The 24,520-nt window shown below is 39.0% G+C and overlaps 1 protein-coding gene across 1 annotated transcript in view; it reads left to right on the forward strand.

Moving 5' to 3' along the window:
- The first annotated feature begins 7,759 nt into the window (after window positions 1-7,759).
- RAB21 (RAB21, member RAS oncogene family) overlaps window positions 7,760-24,520 on the forward strand; it is a 28,500-nt gene continuing 11,739 nt past the window's right edge. Inside the window, exons 1-3 of the mRNA XM_069489675.1 lie at window positions 7,760-8,136; window positions 21,291-21,350; window positions 22,120-22,227. Coding sequence (XP_069345776.1) covers window positions 7,984-8,136; window positions 21,291-21,350; window positions 22,120-22,227 — 321 coding nt within the window. The 5' untranslated portion in view covers window positions 7,760-7,983. The remainder of the gene's footprint in view (window positions 8,137-21,290; window positions 21,351-22,119; window positions 22,228-24,520) is intronic.

Raw genomic sequence — 24,520 nt, forward strand, 5'->3', positions numbered from 1 at the left:
CAGGCACTTCAAAATCAAAATGTCCAAAACTAAAAAAGTACAATCAAAACATTCATTTTTTTTCTCCTGTGTTTTCTATTTCAATTAAAGTCATCACCCTTTACCAGTTGCCTAAGCCAGAAATGCAGGATTCATCTTAGATTCCTCTCTCTCACTTTGCCTAACCATTGCTCCCCACGTCTTGGTAACTCTATCTCCTCAGTCAGTACTTTACAAACTACGCACATGGATAAGAATCATAAGGAGAGCTTGTGAAAACAAAGATTCTTCTTGGATCCTGCTTTAGAAATTCCGATTTAATGGGATTGGAAGAATGGCAAAACAAAGAATCTGAATTTCTAACAGGCTTCTAGCTACTGCTGCTCTGCAGACCATACTGTGTGTCATACTGTCCTAAGAGAGTTCTCATTGTTCCTATTATAAAACTCCATCGTGACTTTCAAGGTCCTATATGACCTTATTTACCTCGTAATATTCATCTCTCACCACTCCTCTGACTTGCAACCTATACTCCAGCTTCATCTACTTTCAGTTCTTCAACTATGCTCATCTCCTCCTTGGTACTTGTTTCATGGTGTCAGGTTTTAGTCTGAGATGTCGGTTCTTGGCACGCCCCTGTGGCTGAAGAATGACCAGACACGCCAGAGTTAGGCAAGCATGAAAATAAGGTATATTGAGGAGAGGATAGGATTATAGGGCAAGAGCAAGATATAGGTTTACAGAGCATTATATATATGACACTGATGACCTGACCCATTGTCGCAGCAAAGGGAGAGCCAAAGAAAGGGTGCAAAAAGGGCCTTGGTTAAGGTCTGCATCTTGTTTTATAGTGCAGGATTGGTACCTCCCTAGGGGCTCAGATGGCACCATGGAACCACTTTGATCGGACAGTTGGGAGTTGCATTACTACACCTGTGGATTGTTCTAGGTCAATTTCCAGACTCTATGGTACCTATGCTGCTTGGCCTATGGGCTAGAGGGTCCTCTGCATTCTTTTGCAGCTGGCATGCTAAGGCATGATTGGCAGATTTGTAGGGTAGTCCTTCCTCCCCAGGTATGGCAGTTGCTCAGGAGATTAGAGTGGGGCAGGACCAAGATGGGGCCACAGCACCCACTTTCATCCCTAGGAGACCTGGAATGCCTTGCTATCTACCTAACAGTGGTGTGCTCTGCCTTGAAATCTAAATACCTATGCCTTTCCTTCTCTGAGTCCTAGTCCTCCAATATTCAAACCTTTTTTTCATTCTAATGGTCCACAAATTCAGGTATGGGAGTTTTCTTAGAAAAAAAATCTTACTTTTCTAAAATTGAACTTACCAACCAGGACAACATAGTGTCTTCATGTCTAAAAAAAAACTTTTTTTAATTAGCTAAGTGTGGTGGCACATGCCTGGAGTCCCAGCTACTTGGGAGGTTGAGGTGGGAGTATCACTTGAGCCCAGGAGTTCAAGACCAGCCTGGGCAATATAGTGAGACCCCATCTCAAAAATAAAAATAAAATAAAATAAAATAATTGAACTAAATTGTTTTGCTCCTATTCCACTGGGCAATAGAAACTAAATTTTAATGTGGATAATCTTAATCAATTCAGAGTCTCCACCACATCTTGCCCATGTTGTATCTGTGTTTTGGGTGACTTATGAAGTTCCAAGATGCTAAGTGGTGGGATATCTCAGTTATCATCATCTTAATATGCTGGCATCCACCCTCTATCCACATTTTTATACCCACTCAACCTTCAAGTGCTGTTGTGTCTGCCTTGTTCCAGCAGCAAAGTCCTTCAACTATGGTGACCAATCACCGTAGTTTGCCCAGGAATGAGATGTTTCCCAAAATATGGGAATTTCAACACTTAAATCAGGAAAGTCTTGTGCAGCTTACAAGAAACATTTGAAGACTCTTAATGAACTGGCATTGTGGAAACTCTGTAAGCCTATTCCAGGCTTTTGTCTAGGTATTCCATGTAGTCCTCTTTACTTTGTGCCTCCTGGTCTATATTAGACACAAGTGAGCTTCAGAAAAATTGTTACCTTCTTGGGCTTCACTGAGGAAGGGACAACTATATTTCCTTTGATCTTGGTTTCTCCAAAACTATCTGGGATACCATCATTATGAATATATTGGGCTGCAAATAATAGACAATCCTACTGCTGTAAATTATATAAGTTAGGTATTTGTCTTCTCCAAAAACAAGTCCAGAGATAGGCAATGCAGGATTAAGATGTCTACTCAAGACCACCTCTATCTTTCTGCTCTGACATCCTTAGCACATGATTTTTATCTTCATAGTTGCAATATGACTGCTGTAACTCCAAGGCTATGAAGTCAAGTGTTTCTCTTTTTTATTTCTATAGTAGTGGAATGTAAGACAGAAGAGGTTGGAACGTTTGAGCAACATACAGTATCTGTCACAGGAACATTATCAGTGTCTAACTCTCTTGCTTTCCCTCTAATTCTCCTTGACTAGTATTTATTAGTCAAACAGTGATTCTGATTGCTTATGTTTTTTTTTTTTTTAAACAAGCTTTAAATACAGGTGGCTTGGGGTTCTGAAAATCAAAATCCACTAACATCTTTGTTCTACTGTGTTCTGTCAAAATCTCCCTTGAAATTTATAGGATGCCTCATGGCCCATAGAAATGTTAGGAAGAAAAACTCATAGGTTAAAGTGTCAAAATATCCTGCCCCAATTCATGCAACAAATGTTTATTGAGTGACCATTATATGCTGGACACAGTGCTGGGCCCTGAAGAGTCAATATTATCCCAGGCATCAAAGTATCTGATAAAGCTTTAAAACATGAAAACAAATAAATATTGGGAATATGATAAAAAATATGAAGAAATCAAAGTAACTTTAGAAAGCATAGTGAGGGCAGCAACCTCCCTGAGGAAGTGATATTCAAGGTAACATCTGAAGAACATTGAGACTGAGCTAGCTGTAATAAATGCTGAGGGTAGAACACTCCAGAGAGAAGGAACCATACTCAAGAACCCAGAGGTGGGAAAGAACTAGGCACATAAGAGGAACCAAATGGAGGCATGGCTGGAGGATAGTGATGGAAGGGGAGGATGGCATGAGAAGAAGGTGGAAAGTAGGCAACATCCTGATCATGTGGGGACTTTATAGGTCATGGTAAGGAATTTTAGTTTTGTTTTAGGTTTTTTTTTTTTTTTTTTTTTATCTCTCTGGGTACTGTTTGGAGAATAGGTTGCAGTAGGTGGTGAGGCAAAAGTAAAAGCAGGGGGACTAGTGAGAAGAAGGCTATTGTAATAGCCCAGGAAAAAGTTGACAGTGGCTTAGAGTATTAGTGGAAATGGAGAGTTGATGGATTCAAGATCTATATTGAAAGTGGAGTCGACTGGACATAGTAGTGGATCAGACGCGGGGAGTATGAGAAAACAAGAAGATGTTGGCTAAGTTTTAGCTTCAGTAAATATATGCAAAATATAACTGTTGACTGAGATGGGAAAAGCCAGAGGAGGAACAGCTTTTGGAGGGAAATTGAGAGATCGATTTTAAACACTTTGAGTTTGAGATGTCTATTTGACACCTAAGTGAAGATGTTAAGTGGGCAGTTGCCTAAACACATCTGGTGCTCAGGAGAGAGAAGAGGAGTGAAAGATATAAGTTTAAAAATCATTAATATGAGAAAATATTTCAAGCCATGGGAATGGATGAGATCACCCAGGGAGAGAAATTTATTGGAGAGACCTGAGTCTGGAATCCCACTAACATTTAAAAGTTGACAATAGAGGGAGGAACCAGCAAAGAGTTGGAAAAGAAGCATCCAATGAAGTAGAAGAAAAGCAGATTTTGATAACCTGGAAGCCAAGAGAGGAACATGTACCATGAAAGAAAACTGAGTCAAATCTGCTGAATTGTTAAGAAAATTAAAGATAAATAAATGTGTACATTGATCTGACTTATCTTCTCCTAGAATGTGCTACTCCTATGTGATTCTATAGTTCCACGTACATATTGTATAGTATCATTTACCATACTTTATTATAACTGTTTTAATCAACTGTGGCTCTCATTAGATCATAAACTGCATGAGGACAGAGGCCATATCTGATTGGATCACATTTGTAGTATAGTGACTGGCACATAGTAGAATCTGAATAAATATTTTTCAATGGTGAATGAATGAATGAAGAATGAATGAACCAAAGATATACAAAGGCTACTGACAATTCTTCATTTCCCAATGAAAAATAAGGATTATCTGACTCCTCAACTTTAGGAATTTCATAAAAATTCAATAATCAAGATCTCTGGACTCAAGACTATGAGATTGGTCTTTATTCACAAAAATAGTAGAAGAACAGGGTGAGAAAGGAGGAGCCATTCAAAAAACTAGGACTAAACATACATTAGAAGTAGTCCATAAACTCAACCTCATAACTACCACAAAACCTGTGAGGTTGTTCTTCTCCTCTTACAGAAACTATTAGAGCTCTGTATTACCTCTCTGTGGCAGTTTTTCCCATCTGATAGTGTGCTATGTGTTCATTGTTAACTTGTACAATTCACCTGTATAATTATTCTTGGGAGTTTTTGCAGGGGGCTTGTTTTTGGTGCAAAGGAGCTACATGAATTTGTACCCTATCACGCTTCAACCTTCAACAGTCAGGAATCTATTTTGAGTTATCTACTCACTGAGGAGTCCTCACATTTTTGCAGTTCTTCCTATCTAAGGAGGAACTGGAGTTCTAGTTCTTTATAGTATTCTCTATCAAGTTTATACAGACAAATCGTAGTTAACTCTAAGACTGACCTAAGTTCTTAAGAGCATAGAATCTATCTGAGAATTGACCTGACTTTCTTTCAATGTTTGAACTATAATGTACGCTACTTGTTTTTTCCCAATCTACTTAAGTATTAGTTTCCTATGGCTGCTGTAACAAATTATCACAAACTGGGTGGCTTAAAACCACACACATTTATTTTCTTTCAGTTCTGGAAGTTGGGAGTCTAAAATCAGTTTCACTAGGCCAAAACCAGGATGTCTATAGGGCTGCATGCCCTCTAGAGGTTCTAGGGTCTCCTTGTCTTTTCTAGCTCTGGTGTCTGTCAGCATTCCTTGGCTTATGGCTACATCACTCCAATCTCTGTTGATTCCAAAATTACATTGCCTTCTCCTCCTCTGGGTGGGAAGCATCTCCCTTTGCTTCTTTCTTATAAGGATACTTGTGATTACACTTAGGGCCCAGCCATATAGTCTCCCCAGATAATCTCCCCATCTCAAGGTCCTTAACTTAATCACATTTAAAAAGACCCTTTTCCCAAATAAGGTCACATTTTCAGGCTGCAGGAACTAAAACCTGGTATTTTCACGTCTGTATTTACTCACTCTATGCTCAAAAGTATGCCAACCTACTTACTGTATCCATTAAAATTTACCATGTACTCCTTAAATCTCAACGTAAGTTAAACCTGGAAAATTATTTTGATTTTAAAAATTATTTTATTTTACAATAAGAAAATTTTAAATTGTTTTGATTCAGTGATAAATACAAAATACTGCATTTAAGTTCTAAGATGACCAAGATATTAAATGATCTGGGATCCATATAATTTGAACAGTGGTTGAAAGGATTGGCTATATTGAAAACAGAAGAGAAGAAACAAGAAGGCTTAAAGCTATTTGATTAATCAAATAGCTTTCTTCATATGGATGAAGATGTTTTATAGAGAATAGGGATTAGATACATGCTGTATAAATTGAATCAGAAACAATTAATTGAGGGTAGAGAGAGGCAGATTTCAATCCAATATGAGGAAGAACTCAGAATAAACAATGGAAGGGATGTGGTTGTACGCATCTGTAGTTCCAGCTACTCAGGAGGCTAGGGTGAGAGGATCACTTGAGCCCTGGAGTTTGAGCTTGCAGTGACCTATGATGACACCAATCTACTCTAGCCTGGGTGACAGAGACTGCAAAAATGTGAGGACTCCTCAGTGAGTAGATAACTCAAAATAGACTCCTGACTGATGAAGGTTGAAGCATGATAGGGTGCAAATTCATGTAGCTCCTTTGCACCAAAAACAAGCCCCCTGCAAAAACTCCCAAGAATAATTATACAGGTGAATTGTACAAGCTAACAATGAACATATAACACACTATCAAATGGGAAAAATTGCCACAGAGAGGTAATACATAGCTCTAACAGTTTCTGTAAGAGGAGAAGAACAACCTCACAGGTTTTGTGGTAGTTACGAGGTTGAGTTTATGGACTACTTCTAATGTATGTAAGTCCTAGTTTTTGAGATCCTGTCTCAAAAAAATTGGAAATAAAAAAAAAGTCAAATTTGATTATGTCAATCCCCTTAATTAAAATCCTTCATTTGCTTAAAGACCTGTTTAGTATTGACCCCTGGGTTCCCTGAGGGTCTCTTTTGGAGTTCCTCTTTTCTCTGCATTCTTGTCACACTTCCAGTTGCTCAACTTTAGATGCTCCTCCCTACCTCAAGCTATTTACGTGCTGTTCTGCTTGCAAAGCTCTCCTCTCCATTTTGCCTAGGTTCCTCCTACCCAAAGACAACTTTCTCCAGGAAGCCTTCTCTAGCATGCTATACCAGTTGGGTTCCCAGATAAGCTTGCAAACTGATTCGTCAAGATGAAAGCATTCACTGTATAATCGACTATGTCTGTGTCCCTTGCTAAAATGTAAGCTCTGTGAGGACAATGTATCTTGTTCAGAACAGTGCCTGGCATATGGTGGGCACATTCAAATATTTGTCCAATGAATGGCCCTTTTTTTTTTTTAATGGTTTGAAGTGTGAAAGAAGTCTGATGGAAAAAAAGTATGTTTGCCTAACTGACACCAGATTTCTAGCAGGAAAATTTCAGAATACCAGTGTGGTTTCTTAGTAGAGTGTATTTCATGAAAGAAAGGAGAAGTAGATAAGGAAAAAATAAGCAATCATCAAACAAGCAAAGCTCATTAAGGTGGAGTTAACATTGAATGTCAGAAGCTTCACAGAAGACAGAAAAACTGGGAGCCAGGGTATAATAGCTTAAGATGTATTATCCATCCATTCATTCTCAAATATTTATAGAGTGTCTATTATGTGCCTGGCAGTTGAGGTTAGGCATTCAAAAGTGGCCAGGTCTTAAACAGACCAAACAAATCTACAGCCTAATGAGGAGAGAGAAATACTTAGCAAAGTAATTTTCATGAAGTGTGGTAAATGCTGATAAAGAAGGTATACTGGTGTTACAAAATACCTAACTTAGTGGGGGATACAGGGATGTGAGGGAGGATTGGGTGGTCATAGAAGCCTTTCCGGTTTAAAGTGAGACCTGAAAGAGTAGGAGACCAGGAACTGAAAAGAGTTCAGTAGCTATGATTTGGGATCTCACAGGAAAAGAGATTCAAGGGCACGTTGGCAGATTTGGCTTACAGCGACCCCTGGTGTGAGAAGCCCTTGGCCTTGTGAACATCCTCTGGGCAGGCACGGTAACATTCTGCACTTCATTTCATCTGAGCTGGATTTGCCTCAAATACTGGTTCCTTATTCCCTGAGGCTCCCACCAACTGCACGGCGGGGGTGGCCCACAGGCAGCCCGGCCCTGCCCCAGACTGCCCGTTGGCACCACACTCACACCCAACTCCACCCCGGGTGGAAGCCTCAGAAGCCCCGCCCACGCCCAGGCTCGTTCTCCCGGGCCAAGTCGCAGGGGCTGTCCGGGCCGGGCCGCGACAGTCACGTGACCCGAAGTGTGACGTAGGAGGAAGGAGACGCCATTAGAGGGGAGGCGGAGAGGGAGCGCTCTTCGTCTTTCCTCCCGTGCCTGACGTGGTGTCTCGGGCCCTTCATTCTCGGACTTTCCCTCGGCCCTTACAGGCCTCGCCCGGAGGAAGGAGTGGAGACGGCGCACGGGTCGGCGCGGCCGGTGCCGGAGGGGGCTGAGCCCGTCGCGGCTGCGGGGAGCTCGGCGCGACTCTTGGGCGCGAGCAGCAGGGAAGCTACGGGATGGCTGCGGCCGGCGGCGGCGGGGCGGCGGCGGCGGGCCGAGCCTACTCGTTCAAGGTGGTATTGCTGGGGGAAGGCTGCGTGGGGAAGACGTCGTTGGTGCTGCGCTACTGCGAGAACAAGTTTAACGACAAGCACATCACCACTCTGCAGGTGCGGACCCCGGGGAGCGGGAGGGGGCGTCTCAGAGCCCCTACTCCTCCGGGGCTGTGAGCACTTTGCCGCCCCAGTCCCCTGGATCTGGGCTGGCAAATCTCAGATCTGTCACCTCCGCCTTCGGATTGCCTTTCTAGATTCGCCTAGGAGACTCGCTGGGTCGAGGCAGCCTGTAGACGTAAGGACAGGCTGTTGGGAGGGAAGTGGATGGGCCCTGAGCAGTCCCCAGTGTTCCCTGTGGTGGCTGCGCACGTCGTGGAGTCCCCATCCGTGGGCTAGTTTTTCCCCTTTGATGCGCTTCCGCTTGGGCCTTAGATGTCATCAACCCTACTGTCTCTGAGTGTTACCCCTTTTCTTTCTTTCAGAATTAAGAATTTAGCTGAGGATTTGAATTTGCGAACTAGATGATATGTAACTTCAGCGCTTACTGATGACTAAGTATTTATGCAAGTTCCATTTTGTCCTGTCTTCGAGTAACAGGAATGGCAAAATAGCCATCTCTGGAGGTTTTTTGAAATGACCGCTTGCCGGTGCTGGTTACGCAGTTTCATCGCAGCCTGCGTCTGTCGACTTGTGGGTCACTCGTATTCTCCGAGGGCGACGAAACGTCATGTGAATACGGGCCAACAATTAGCCCCCAAACTAAAAGCTTGGCTGCTGCTGCTAATCATTGACGTATAATAAAAGGCTGGCTTTCTTCTGCAGTTACATTGGAAAGGTGTTAAAATGTAATCACTGATTGAGAGTGAAGCTAGACCTTTGAGGGAGTTGTAGTCTCCCTGCTCTCCTAAAGAAATCATTTTGCATAGGTTAGAAGAAATGTATCCTACTAATTTGAGTTTATCAGTTTGGTCAGAGGCAGTAAAACCTAGTAGACTTTTGAGCCCAATTGTCTAGATTCATGTCCACCTCCATCCATTTAACTAGCTGTGTGATCTTAGGTTAAGTTACTTAACTTGTCTGTGCCTAAGTTTCCTCTGTTAAAATGGCCATAATAGTAGTATTTAGCTCATACAGTTGTTAGTATAACTATACGTAAAAGCACTTGTAACCTGGCCCAGTGTAAGCTCTCTATCTTTATTATTACTGTCCCAACTTGCACAATGGATCTTAATTAGTGATCGTGTAGTGTGCAAGACCAAGGACGCTATTTAACAGAATGCATAATCTCCTAATTGTGACATTTGATGTTTGATGCTATTATTAAACTACTGAGTCTAGAATTTACAAAGATGCTCTGGTTCTGATTTCATGTTCTATTTTTACTCCTCTGTTTTTACTCCTATGTAAAGCATATCTGAAAAAGTGAATGTCGGGAAACTGCATTTAAAAAAAATCCTTGAACAAGAATAGTTACAGAATTTAATAATGAGTTTTTATTGTTGAGTGTCACTAGTGAGAGCCTTGTATTTTAGATCAAGGAAATTCATAGGCTAAATATCTATGATCATTTGGAAGTTTAGAAAATCATTTAGGTAAAGTAATAATAGTAGCTAGCATTTAGTGAATTCTTATTGTGTTGATTATTTTACTTGCCTTCTGTCACTTAATTCTTATAACAGCCTCTAAAGTGTAGATAGTTAGCCCCATTTTACAGGTGAGGAAACAGGCTTAGTTAAGTGGATGGAGTAATTAGCTGACAGTCATGCTGTCATAAGTCATTGGTGCGGTGGTGCCCATCGAACCCCCATCTGACTTAAAATTTTGAGCAATTAAGTAACATTTCCTCTGGATATTGGTAAACAACCTCTCTGCTGGTTTCCTTTATGCCAAGATCTAAAAGAGAAAACTATTGTAATTGAGATCTTAATGTTTTTTTTTTAAAGATAATTTACCCCTTCACCTTAAAAATTATACTTTCATTATGTGTTTCTAAAACATCCTCAAAGCTAAGAGCAGGCTAAAGATTTTTAAATAAATGAGAGAAGCCACTGCAGTCCTACACAGGAGAGGATGAAATTATGGTAGGTCTCCAGTATTAAAAACATAGTAGTTCTGGCCGGGCGCGGTGGCTCACGCCTGTAATCCTAGCACTCTGGGAGGCCGAGGCGGGTGGATCGCTCGAGGTCAGGAGTTCGAGACCAGCCTGAGCAACAGCGAGACCCCGTCTCTACTAAAAAATAGAAAGACATTATATGGACAACTAAAAATCTATATAGAAAAAATTAGCCGGGCATAGTGGCACATGCCTGTAGTCCCAGCTACTCGGGAGGCTGAGGCAGTAGGATCGCTTAAGCCGAGGAGTCTGAGGTTGCTGTGAGCTAAGCTGACGCCACGGCACTCACTCTAGCCTTGGCAACAAAGTGAGACTCTGTCTCAACAACAACAAAAAAAAAAGATAAAAAAAAACATAGTAGTTCTAATTTTAATATTAAATGTATAGGTAGCTTTCACACAATCGATATCTGGATTATATTACAGAATTAAAGATTTTGTTGTATACCTGTGAATGGTAATAGCACTATATCTAATTCTTTCTCTTAGATACCAGTTTACCTCATCTTTCTTAATTTTTTTCGGAGAAATTTGACTTATGTGCCCTATAAGACATAATCCTATATAATTTTAATTTCCAAATGAAGAGGAGATCATGCATCAGAAGATATGAGAGGAAGAGTTCACTTTTTTTCTTGTCAACAAAGTACCTCATTTTGTCTACTATTTTGTGTTTTGCAAAGTACATTCTCATGTATTTATATTTCAAAAAATTGTAGGACTGATAGGAACCTAAGTTAGTTTATGGTTCACTGTTTCAGTCTTTTGTTTAGTATTTCAGTCAAATGATTGTCAACTTTTTTTTTTTTTTTTTTTAACATCTTGGAGGTGAGATGAACTGATAGAGAAAATGGAAAGCTCATGATGTCCTGAGGTGGCCCATTTCGTTTTTAGACAGGTCAAATTTCCACTGAGTTTTTCTGTGTATAATGCCAAAATCTGTTTCCCTGTAGTTTCCAGCCCTATCTAATTCTGCCCTGTGAATCTTGGTCTCATGTGACATCCCTTCTGATAGTTGAAGATTGCTATCATATCCCCTTGAGTCTTGTCTTCTCTTGTGTAAACAGCTCTAGTTCCTTTAACTGGATCTCCAATGGCATCGTTTTAAGTCCTTTCATTATTTTGACATCTCTTATAAATACTATTTAATCATTATCCTCCTTTCCTTAAAGTGTGATGCCTCGAGCTGTAGAAATACTTCCAGATGTAGTTTAAACTGAAGAGAGAAGAGCAGACTGTCACCTCCCCTATTGAGAATCCTTTTCTAACACTGAAGTTAAAGAGATTCTGTGAGCTTTTTGGGCAGTTGTCACAGTGGTTAATATTGAGTTTGCTGTCAACTTAAACATCTTAGTCTTAATTGCTTCCAAAAAAGGCATTATATCCTTCAGATTCTCTTTTCTTTGGTTTTGTAGTCAAGGTTTTTTTTGTTCCCAGTGTACTTGACCCGTTAAAGTTAGCCTTGGTAGATTTGCTCCAGTGGTTAAAGCCTGTTACTGTCTTTTTGAATCTTTTTTTTTTTTTTTTTAAGACAGAGTCTCGCTCTGTTGCCCGGGCTAGAGTGAGTGCCGTGGCGTCAGTCTAGCTCACAGCAACCTCAAACTCCTGGGCTTAAGTGATCCTACTGCCTCAGCCTCCCAAGTAGCTGGGACTACAGGCATGCGCCACCATGCCCGGCTAATTTTTTTTTTTGTATATATATATTTTAGTTGTCCATATAATTTCTTTCTATTTTTAGTAGAGACGGGGTCTCGCTGTTGCTCAGGCTGGTCTCGAACTCCTGACCTCGAGCGATCCACCCGCCTCGGCCTCCCAGAGTGCTAGGATTACAGGCGTGAGCCACCGCGCCCGGCCTCTTTTTGAATCTTGATTCTGTAATTCACAAAACACTGATTGGGCCCACTGATTAGGCTTCTGTACGTGAGGCACTGGCTTAGGTCCTGGACATGCAACGAAGGATAAGATATGGAACCTACCACCTGTATTAGCTGCTTTTAAACTTTGTCATCTGAAGATTTGGTAAGAATGCTTTTAATGTTCTCATCAGGTCATTGATAAAGACTGAAAGAAAGGGGAGAGAGATGGCCAAGTACAAAGCTCTGCAGCAAGTTTTGCCATAGTCAGATGACACAAGGATATGCAGAATCTTAGCTTGGAGCTTTTTCAGACTATGTATGAGCCTGAGGCCATCCCCTCCTCTTTCCCTTTGAGTGAGAAACACAGTTATTAATGGAGTGTTGTGCATATTGATGATAATGCAAGTAGATAGCAGCATAAGTCTGATCTCTATGGGCTACTACCTAGTAGACAGAAATCTTTTGATAAAATTTAAACAGTTTTTCCAGTTTTGCAATTCTTTTCACCCTAGCCACATCCGTCTTGCCTGAAAAGTTGGCATGAGATGTTTGCCAAATGCTTGCAGAAGACAAGATACACTCTTTCTGCAGTACCCAGATCTGTTAGGAAGCCATATGATGTGGTGGAAAGAGAAAGGACTTTGAAGTTAGACTTGGGTTTTTTTGTTTTTGTTTTTGTTTTTTTTTAAGAGATAGGGTCTCACTGTCACCCAGGCTGGAGTGCAGTGGTGTGATCATAACTCAAGTGATCCTGCCACCTCAGCCTCCCAATTAGCTAGGACCACAGGAGCATGCCACCATGCCTGGTTAATTTTTATTTTTTTATTTTTTTATTTTTTTTTTACTTTTTGTAGAGATAAGGTCTCTCAGTGTTGCCCAGGCTAGTCTCAAACACCTGGCCTCAAGTGACCCTCCCCCTCAGCCTCCCAAAGTGCTGAGAAGTGCTGAGATTATGGACGTGAACCACCATGACTGGCCTAGAGTTGGTTTTTTTTTTTTTTTTGAGGCAGAGTCTCGCTTTGTTGCCCGGGCTAGAGTGAGTGCCGTGGCGTTAGCCTAGCTCACAGCAACCTCAAACTCCTGGGCTTAAGCGATCCTACCGCCTCAGCCTCCCGAGTAGCTGGGACTACAGGTATGTGCCACCATGCCCGGCTAATTTTTTCTATATATATTTTAGTTGGCCAGAGAATTTCTTTCTATTTTTAGTAGAGACGGGGTCTCGCTCTTGCTCAGGCTGGTCTCGAACTCCTGACCTTGAGCGATCCACCCGCCTCGGCCTCCCAGAGTGCTAGGATTACAGGCGTGAGCCACCGCGCCCGGCCCCTTAGAGTTGGTTTTGAATTGACTCTCACTTCATAGCCATCATGATCTTGGCAGGACATTTTAATGTCTGTAAGTGGGCTACTTATCTATAAAATGTGATTATCTCATTCATAGGACTGTTAACAAGGATTACATAGACAGCCATCATATATGTAAAGCTCCCCTAGCCCAGTGCCTGGCACATGTTTGTTTAATAAATGTTTACTATTGAGTAAATAGATGGTGCTTGATTTATGTCTGTTTCTTCCATAGTAACAGTCAAAAAAAAGGTAATAGTATTAATTTGACATGAATTATTTTGATAACCCATGCTGTCTCTGAGAGGTCACTACATTTTGGAATTGCTTATAATTGAGATGTGTATTTTAAAAATAAAAAGAATTCACTCTAGAGTTTTGACCAGGATTGACATCTCTGGAATTCACTTTTTACATCGTTGAAAATTGTGATGTTTGCCATACTAAATTGTTCTCTTTTTCCAGAGCTTCTCCAAGTTTACTGATAATTATGGAGTAATCTTGTAGGTAAACTCTCTGAACTTTATGGAGTTCCCAAGCTCTCTTGTGTGATTTCTTCACTGATTTGAGCCTTTGACAGAAACAAGAAGGATAGTTGGAGTGAGGGAGTTATTGCTATTTCTCTGGAATTTATTAAGGCAATACTGTTGAATCTAAACAATTCAATTCAAGAAATGTTTATTTTATACCTGTTATATGTCAAACATTATATTAGCTGAGGAATATAAAGATGAGTAAGGTACGTTAACCATCAGTTACCTTTCTTCATTCTTAAAAGATTGTGCTATTTTGGTTGTAAACACTTCTTTGGTATGTCTTTATATCTGTGCTTCTGGGTGATGTAGCTGTTTTTTCTTATTGAAGGTGCTTATTGATGATTATGAACTCTAATTTAGGTGCCTTCTATCACTTTTGACTAATTTCCTCTGTAAAAAAATAACTTTGATAATTAGAACCAACAGCCCTTTTCTCTTTCAGAGTTCTAAATTGTAGAACTCTACCTGCCTCCTGAAGTTTAGGATGGGTGCCTGATGTGATTAGCAAAGTAGTGGTGTACGGTTGGCTGGGCAGGTAGTATTCTGATGGTTTGATAAACTGAAGGAAACTAAGACATGGATTAAATTTCCAAGGTCCCACAAATAGAAATGGTTTATCATTTTTTTTTATTGAGCCAAGTCTACTACTACTTTTTAATACATCTCCTGAGTAAGACTTGGCATTCAGATTCTAATAGTGATTATACACTTTTTGTCATAGTCTCTTGTCTAGGAATCTTGGTTTCTTTGTAAGATTAATATTTTGAGTGTCTGAAGTATCTTCTCAGTAGCTCTGAAAGCCAAATCACTGTTGATTTAGGCAATTTATTATAATATTTTTATACAGTTCAGTAGTTTAAATCTTTTTTTCCCCTTAGTATTTTACTGGATACACGTAGACTGCAGAAGGTTGGGTGATTTTATTTTCTGAAGAGTTTTTCTGAATTGTGGCCACAAATTTCTAATATATAAGTATTCCATATCTGACTGCCATTTTCTGCTTTGTGCTTTGAGGTACTTCTTAGAAGTGACTTTCTGACTTTCCTTTTGAAACTTTATTTGGACTCTAAACTGATTGTAATCCCTCTTTCTGGAAACTAAGAACAGGAAATGTACAAATATTCAAGCACCCAGCTAGGTTTTCTGATAGCTGATTTTTATTGCCTTGCTACAGAGGGCTAATTTTATAAATTATTTACTTGAATCCTATTATATCTGGAAGTGGTAATAGGTACTTTAAATACTTAAGTCTGCACCAGTGTTAGTGACTAGCAAAAATAATGTAACTAGTTATATATATATGTGCAAACATGCCTATGTGCACACACAGACATACACTTCTATTAATGAAAGTGTTGAATTTAACAGATACGAGATAAAGACAGGAAGTATTTGTTTACAGTTCAGTTACTATGTTGTTTTCAACTAATGTGTTGTAGTTATAAAATGTTGCTTTAGGTATTTTGCTTTGCCAGTGCAATAGTTAGCAAGCACAGCAAATGATCTGGCTACCAAAGAACCAAAAAAAATTGATAAATTAAGAAAAGACTTTCATTTGGCAGATATAATTTTTCCTATTATTTCTCTCTTATCCTATTTTTTAAACAAAATTTTTTTGTTATACACTATGATTTTGGATAAGATGTTAGGTAAATAAGCATCACATACAAATGAAAAATAACAGCTGAGTTAATAAGATCATTGATTTTTTTAATACTCCTAAAGTTTGGAAAATGAAGTCATTGGGATTAGAAGTAGTGGTGCTGTAACTCAGGATTTGGAGGAGTAGGGTGGAAAATATGCCATTACTTTGATCCTTGTTACTTCATGCCTACCGTGAGAATATTTTGGGAGGTGAGCTGGTGTCCAGGAACACTTAGTGCCCAAGGGAGGAGTGCCAGGTTAAGAAATGTGTGTATGTTCTAGAATAGGCAGCTTAGTGCAATGGAAAAAGCATTGTGGAGTCAGACAGGCTTCCACCCCCTCCCCCCCCCCCCCCCCCCCCCCCCCGCAGCATCCGGCTGAGTTGTCTGATTTAAAGAGTCTCAGATTGACAGCTGTAAAATAGGGCTAATTACCTGCTTCACAAAGTTGTTGTGAACATTAAATGAGAAAGCCCGAGCACAGTGCTTGACACATAGTATGTACTTTTTTACCCTCTTCCTATAGTCCTTGAACCTTTTGAATTGCTATTGTTTAATGTCTCCCCCTAACCCCCTTTCTGTATTGGGGGTTCTTTACTGAGATGTTGCCAGACACTTATAAATCCCTTGTAAGTGTGTGGAAATTGTTTTTGTTATGTGCATAAGAACAGTTTTTATTTTTTGAGAGTGAGTAGGTTCATGGCTTTGTTCAGATTCTTGAAGAAATTCATGATTACTTCCTTCTCCCATCCTCACTACCATGTGACAGAATTAAAAACCACTGTCTCAGAGTAAGTATTATAACCACTAATGATATCTCAGTAGTCTGGCCAAATTAAGTGAGCCTGATAGAGGTTATTAAAAAAGAAAAGACAAATTTCAGCCTTTTGAATTTTTGCTGCTATCTTGATGTTACTTACATTAAATCTTTCAGCTTTATCCTCAAATACGATTGTATTTTTTAAAAAGTGTTTGCTGTTGATGAAACTTTAAATATTAAAAACTTAGGATGTATATAAAATGAGATGATTTATAATACAGAAGGAATCTTTCCATTGAATGGGGCTTAAGTTTTTCATTATGAAAGGAAAAAAGATTTAGGGAGGGATCCTTTGATAATATATATGCTTTACTAGTATATCACATATTTGAGTTAAAATAATTTGGCTTATAAGGAAACTCTTAGAAGCACATCTCACATAAATTGAGTTATACCTACATTGTTTTACCTGGGTACACTGTAAATGTACAATAACAATATTTTAGTGTCTTATGGACAGGGATACTATGATTTTCCCCACTCCTTCTACTAGAGAAGAAGTGTCAGAGAGCTCAGATCTCAGTCTTGGAGGTACCATACCATAATGGTTATGATTCATGTCTGGAGCCAGACTTACCAGGTTACAAATCTCTGTCACTTACTGTGTAACCTTGGGCAAGATGCTTACCCTTCTTGTGTCTCAGTTTTTACATCTGTAATACTTGGATAATAATTATAGGTGACTCAGTAGGGTGTTACTGACATCTGTGAATTAAATGAGGTTTTGGTGTTTTGTGGGTTTTTTTGCAACACTATTACACATTTTACACACAACTAAATGAGTTAATTTTTGAAAAGTTCTTAGAACATAGTCTATTTCACTGTAAGCACTGTGAAAGTATTAAGTAAAAGTATGTAGTCTAGTTAACAGAATACTTATACCACAAAAAGATAACTTATACTGCAAGAGGTATATGCAGATTAGCTTCCCTAAAATTGTTCAGGATAGAGAAATTTAATGTGGATTGTATGTGTAGTACAAGAAAACTTGAAAATTCAAGGAATTTGGTCATAAGCTGGATTTGGATAGGTGGAATTCAGATAGAAAATAAAAAATAGGCCCAAATTAGAGGAGAATTTTATGAACAGAAAAATGGGAAGGAATGTAAATAGGCCATATATTAATATGTTGGAGTACAAGTAAAGAAATATTGTAAGCTATCCAAGGAAGATAGATGTGGACAAATTGTGGAGGTTTTGGACACAAAGATAAATAAGGCTTTGGGACTCAAATTTGCAGATGAGGGCTCCCCAACTTTTATAAAGGAGCAGATTATGAATGATTTTGTAAAAAGTGCTTAGCACAGTACTTGGTGGAAAATAGGCATTCAGTAAATGCTAGCTGGTATTAACAGCAGTAGTAGAAATGACTGTGTAGTATTTCACTTTATGGACGAACCATATTTGCATATTTTTAAGTAATTACCTATTGATGAACACTTAGGTTATTTCATTGTTTTTGTCTTCCCTTATAATCAGTGCTGTGATGAGCACTCTCTCCATAAAAATGTTTTGTATATCCATGATTCCCAAGGAGAGGCTTAATATTGTCCTTTAAACTTACCGTAGGAGGTTGGTGGTAAATTTCAGTTGGGATGGTAGAAAGGAAATGAGGGGGCTTTTCCAGCTCTACTGCACTCCCCTCTGCTGAAAAATTCCCTCATTGCTTATGACGAAAGGTTATAGTATTAGCTGCCAGCAGGGATCTTGTTCAAGCACATTTATTAAAAATGATAACTTATTAGGGAACCATCCTATGAGTTGTAAGATTTTTTTTTTTTCTAACAGCAAAGCTTTAGGAAGATAATCTGGCATGCAGAGCAGAGTGTGAGGTAAGACCAGAGGTGTTTACGTTAAGACATAATGCGAGACCAGTAGTCTCAGAATTCCAGAGGAAATATGAAGACTAGGCTTTGTAGGTTTTGGGGGGATATGTACTGACAGGGGAGGAAGAAGATATTTCTAAGGTTCTAAACCTTAGTGACTGGGAGAATGTGATCAAAATGTTAAAGTTGGGATGGAAAACCAATTTTGGAGCAAGAGTAGTTCAATTTTAAATATGTCTGAAAAAATAGAGGCATTGAAGTTGACCTATCCATTACATAATTGAATAAGATTCAGATTTTGAGTTTCTTCTATATGGCATTGATATTGAAACCATGAAAATGATTGAGTTCAAATAAACTACACAGTTAGTAATTGGCAAAGCTGAGATTCAAATCCAAAGTTCTGCTCCAAAGTTCATGTTCTTAGCTCGTATACTATAATGAGAAGTCCTTTATTCACATTTGTTGTCATAACATATTTTTTATTTTCTCATTTTCCAAGTTGTTTCTGTTGCTATTTTGCCATTTAATTTATTTTTTACCCTTTTCTGTACAATTTTTATTTAATAAAATATCTTTAGTATGGTTTGGGCCTTGAAGGCAAACATTCCATATTTGATCCTAGCTCTGCCATTTATTTCTATCTGTGGCTTCCTTAGTTAATCACTACATCCAGTGGCCTTTTCTTAGTTCCAATTTTCCTTGTGTGCCCACAGCAAAAAGTGCTTCCTGAAATCTAGGTTTCTTCTTCAGTAATTCACTCTCCTAGCCTTTTCTCAGTTTTACCTTCCTTCTTTGTACTTTCTTCTTCTACACAGATATACCTACATATGACTATCTCTATATAGCTCTGAATTCAACTTTCTATTCCTTTTTTAAGGATGTTAGATAACTCTGGATTCTGAGTATATGTCCTCTTTAATAACTTTTTTTTTTTTTTTTGGAGACAGAGTCTCATTCTGTCACTCCAGCTAGAGTGCAGTGGTGTCATAATAGCTCACTGCAACCTCAAACTCCTGGGCTCAAGTGATCCTCCTGCCTCAGCCTCCCAAGTAGCTGGGACTACAGGTGGGCACCACCACACCCAGCTAATTTTTCTATTTTTTGTAGAGACAGAGTCTCACTCTTGCACAGGCTGGTCTCAAACTCCTGACCTCAAGCAGTCCTCCTGCCTCGTTCTTCAGTAACTCTTGATTCTGTTTTCTCTTTCCTATCTTCATTGTCTTAGTTTTGGTTTTTCTTTCCAACTTTGTAATAATAGCCTGCCTTCTCCCGGGTCTAGTCCTGTCCTTTCTAGTTCAGCCTCCCCTCCTATCCCAGAGTCATTCTCTTGAAAATATGTATCTTCTATTTTTCCCCATTGCTTAAAACCCTTCAGTGATTATCCATTGTCAGTCTTACTATTTCTTGACAGCTATTCCTTAGGATGAATTAGGTATTTCTCCAGGGAAAAAGAGGTCAAATGAGTTTGGGAAATGCTTGTAGAGAAGCTGTTAGCCAGGCTGGGCATGGTGGCTCATGCCTGTAATCCTAGCACTCTGGGAGGCTGAGGCAGGAGGATCGCTGGAGGTCAGGAGTTCGAGACCAGCCTGAGCAAGAGTGAGACCCCCGTCTCTACTAAAAATAGAAAGAAATGATCTGGACAGCTAAAAATATATATAGAAAAAAAATTAGCCGGGCATGGTGGCACATGCCCATAGTCCCAGCTACTTGGGAGGCTGAGGCAGTAGGATTGCTTGAGCCCAGAAGTTTGAGGTCGCTGTGAGCTTGATGCCACGGCACTCTAGTTTGGGCAATGGTGACACTCTGTCTCAAAAAAAAAAAGAAGCTGTTAGCCAGCCTGCCTTTGGGCAGAATTTTGATGTGCTAATGTGCATTGTGAATGTACAAAGAGCAGTTTCCCAAATATACCTGACTGTAGTGTGTGTGTGTGTATATATATATATGTGTTTTTCAATACGTGTCTTGTGTATTATACATGTCTCTGAATAGATTTTATTAAGACCCATAAGGTAAAGTCTATACTTTTAGACATGGAATTCTAGTACCTTTTTGATTCAGCCTTTGCCTGTCTATATAGTCTCATCTGTGGCATTGACCATACCAACTTGGAGTTCCCCACTGGGTAGGGTCATGTGTTTCAGGCTTCAGTGGCTTCACTCATCTGTCAGGAAAAACCCCTACTATTCCTAAAGGGGAGATCATTACCTTTTCTCTGAAACCACTTTTTACTCATCCGGGCAACCATTACATTTCCTTTCTCGGCACTCTTCTTACAGTGTATGTGGCAAGACTCTCCATTTTAGCAATTATCATATGGAATTGTAATTCTCTTTACATTTTATTTCTCTAATACAGAGTATAAGCTCCTTGAAAGCTGGAACCATATCCTTTCATATCTGTGACATTAGTACTTAGAACAGTTATTAACAATTGAGTTATAAAATAATTGCAAGCCAGGTGCAATGGCTCATGCCTATAGTAAGCTCAGCAACTTCAGAGGCTGAGGCAGGAGGGTCACCTGGGGCTAGGAGTTCAAGACCAGCCTGGGCAACATAGCAAGACCTCATCTATAAAAAAATTTTTTTGCATAATTAGCTGGGCATGGTGGTCCCAGTTGCTTGGGAGGCTGGGACAGGAGGATTGCTTAAGTCCAGGAGTTGAAGGTCCCAGTGAGCTGTGATCTCGCCACTGTACTCCAGCCTGGGTGACAGTGCAAGGCCCCATCTCTAAGAAAAATAATAATAATAATTGCAGAACGGTTTTGAATAATATTAATATTCATGCAGTAAGTAAACCCTTTATCTTAGAAATCTGCTAAACTCTGTTAGTAGTTAAAGTGGCATCAAATTAAATGCTCTAGGAAAAATTTTGTTCCACATATATAGGGGAAAAAAATTAAGAAAAAGTACTTAGTATTTTCTGTTTATTTTTTATAACTTGTGTTCATAAAACAAGGTTTTTTTAAGATGAAAATGTAAATAATGTTCTGTCTTTAATGAAAATGTTTGGTCGTTAATTTAAAACTAAATACTTTTTCAGATAAGTTTTACATTGAGATGTTTCACTGTTCTGTATTTGTTAGGATAAGGAACATTATATGAAACATTGTTTAATGTATATTTCTCTTCTTAGGCATCGTTCTTAACAAAGAAGTTAAATATTGGCGGGAAAAGAGTAAACCTTGCCATATGGGTAAGTTAACCTTTTCAACTAAATAAGTAGAGGCCTTTATCTGTTCTTGATGTTCTAATAACTAATTGACTCAAGGAATAGGAATTTGAATTTCTAACTTTTTTTTAAGTTAACTGAAGGCCAGCTAAATTTTTTTTTTTTATAAAAAGGATTATAGTATTTGGAATACAATTGTATATTCGAATATTGCTATCATAACTTTTCAGCTGGAGAAGGGTCAATTCAGAGGGTTTCCACTTCAGAGAGAGGACAGGTGGGTGGACAGCCTACTTGGCCTTGATTTCCCCCAGGTCTCCATGTTCTAGCCTTCTAAGGGAGTGGCTGGTGGAGAGCAGGGTGAGGGTAATGCAGTAGCATACTTGTTGGCGGGTGGTCCTGGTGCATGCTCTCTTTCCCTGTCTCTTCTCCCTGTGTGGGGAACCTAAAATTTAGGGCAAGATCTGTTCCTAGCTTATAATGTGGTGTTGGCCATTCTGACCCTCTGGCAACTGAACTGGTTTTTTAGTGGGAGTAGGGAGATTGATGAGGAGAGGAGGGTTAGGAGGGAGAAAGTAGCCTTTGTATATCAGTAAAACATTACCTATTGGTTATAACTTGATTTGAATATTTTTTTTTTTTTTTAGGTAACTTGCTTTGTTTCTTTTAACAGTGTTTTGGGGTTATCTGTGATCTTATGCCCTACTTTCCAATTAATCAAAAATTCATTGTAATTGCGGTAGCAGATGTATATTTTTCTTCTAATCTAATAAGCATTTGTTACTTTATTTAGGATACAGCAGGTCAAGAGAGATTCCATGCCTTGGGTCCAATTTACTACAGAGATTCAAATGGAGCTATTTTAGTTTATGATATAACAGATGAAGATTCTTTTCAGAAGGTATTCTGTTTACTTTAATGGGTAGATGATTTAATCAGAAGAGTAACACTGTTTTTTCAAGTTTCCATTAATATACCTTTGTTCACTTGTGTGATGAGTTTTGTCTTTAAAAGTAAAGTATACAGTTTGTACAAAATGGGTCACTCATTTTTTAATGTAGTATTCATGTTAGAGTAATTATTGGTTTATTGCGTGGCTTTCTCAAATATTAAGAAAGGGAAATAATTAGAGTTAAGCTTCAGAAAAATATGGGGCTTTGTTTCTCCCTCTTAAAGAAAAACCACCCACATTTCTTTGATTCCATATATATTGAATACCTGAAACCTTGGTGTGGCTCCCTTTTCATGAACAGAAAAATGGGAGCGCAAAATCAAGTTAACGAGGCAGGAGGATCTCTTGAGCTCAGGAGTTCAAGACTAGCCTGAACAAGAGTGAGACCCCCTTTCTACTAAACATGGAAAAAATTATCTGGGCACCTAAAAATAGAAAAAAGAAATTAGCCAGGCGTGGTGGTATGCGCCTTTAGTCCCAGCTACTTGGGAAGCTGAGGCAGGAGGATCGCTTGAGCCCAGGAGTTTGAGGTTACTGTGAGCTAGGCTGACGCCACGGCACTCTAGCCTAGGTGACAGAGCAAGGCTGTGTCTCAAAAAAAAAAAAAAAAAATCAAGTTTAAGCTCTTTCTCCTAACTAAATATCCTAGAAGATACAACATAAATTTTAAAAGGACAATCTGGGTTATGTCATATTTTAGAGTTCCTTCATTTTTTACACCTCTTCAAACATGTACCACAAATACAGGATTTTAAAATTGTTTGGGACCAAAAATGAGTTACCATTTAACTTAACTCTGAATTCTCTTCACAGTCAGGATGGGTTACTTATTTGACCTTTCCTCCTAAAACCTTTCTTGAAATAAATTTGTCAGCAATGTGTTACCAAAGCTTTTCTTGCCTTGAGTTACGGGGTTTGTTCTTGTATAAATTACGTGCCTGTTTAGTTTAGTTTTTGTATTTCTCTTAATTCCCCGTTCCCCACCCCTATTTAAATCTGATGGAGTAGATATACAAGTTAGCCCTTGGACTATTAATGATATGTGGAAAAACTTAGTCCAAGGAGTAGAAAAATGAAGCAGTAGGTAGCTTGCAGATACAATGATAATTAAAAGTTATTTTGAGGCTGCTGTTTGGTATTATTTCCATTCCCCTTGGCTTTTTACATAGAAAGAAATAGTTTAAGTATTTTATTGATTAAGAGAATTAGGTCTTTTAGATTGGAAAGTGGCCAGTTATCTATTGCTACATAACAAAACCCACAAAACTTGGTGGATTAAAACAACAATTTATTATTTCTCATGATTCTGTGGGTTGGCCAGGCAGGTCCTCTGGTCTGTGTGGTATCAATGGAGTTACTCATGCAGCTGCATTTGACTGGGGCTAGAATGTCTAAGAAGGCCTGGCTCTCCTCCATATTGCCTGTCACTACTGGTGTCTTGTTCTCTATTACTCTCTCCATTTGTTCTCTCATTATTCTGTATGCCAGCCTATGCTTTTTATATGACAACTGAATCCCAAAACTTAAAAGTAGAAGCTACCAGACCTTCTTACAGCTGAAGTCTGGGACATGCACAGCATTAGTTCTGCCACATTTTCTTGGTCAAAGCAAGTTCCAAGGCCAGCCCAATTCAGAGGGTGGGGAATTCAACTCTACCACTTGATGGGAGGATTGACAAAGAATATTTCACCATCTTTAATTTACTACAAAATGATTGAGAGTAAAGAGTAAGACGCCTATGGAGGGATACCTAACTGGAGATGAAGAACAATTTTTTAAAAAAATTGGTTAGATTAGTAGGTTGTTACACTACATGTACAGGAATAATACATGACTGAATTCTGGTGTGTTTCTTTTGAGGCGACGAGGATGTACATACTATGTCAGTACTGTCAAATTTTTCTTATGTGAAATCAAAGGTGGAAGTTAAATGCTTTGAAAACTTTATACATGTATGTGAATGAAACAAAAAGATGGGGCGGTACCGAGAAAACTGTGGTTCAGTGCTGCTATAAAGATAAGGTGGTGATAATAATTACCTTCACTTTTATAAGGATTTCAGGTTTACTAAAGACAGCTCCTCTGCATTCTTGCAGAGAATAGGAATGTGGAACTGTTACATTTGTACCATAGGACACAGTAACTGCATACCACATATCTAATGTAATTTTTATAGTTTATAGATGTGTGTGTATTTTCTTAGGAAGGTATATATGGTCTATGTAACTTGATTACATGCAGA

The sequence above is a fragment of the Eulemur rufifrons genome, chromosome 16, assembly GCF_041146395.1.
Source record: "Eulemur rufifrons isolate Redbay chromosome 16, OSU_ERuf_1, whole genome shotgun sequence".
Lineage (NCBI taxonomy): Eukaryota > Metazoa > Chordata > Mammalia > Primates > Lemuridae > Eulemur > Eulemur rufifrons.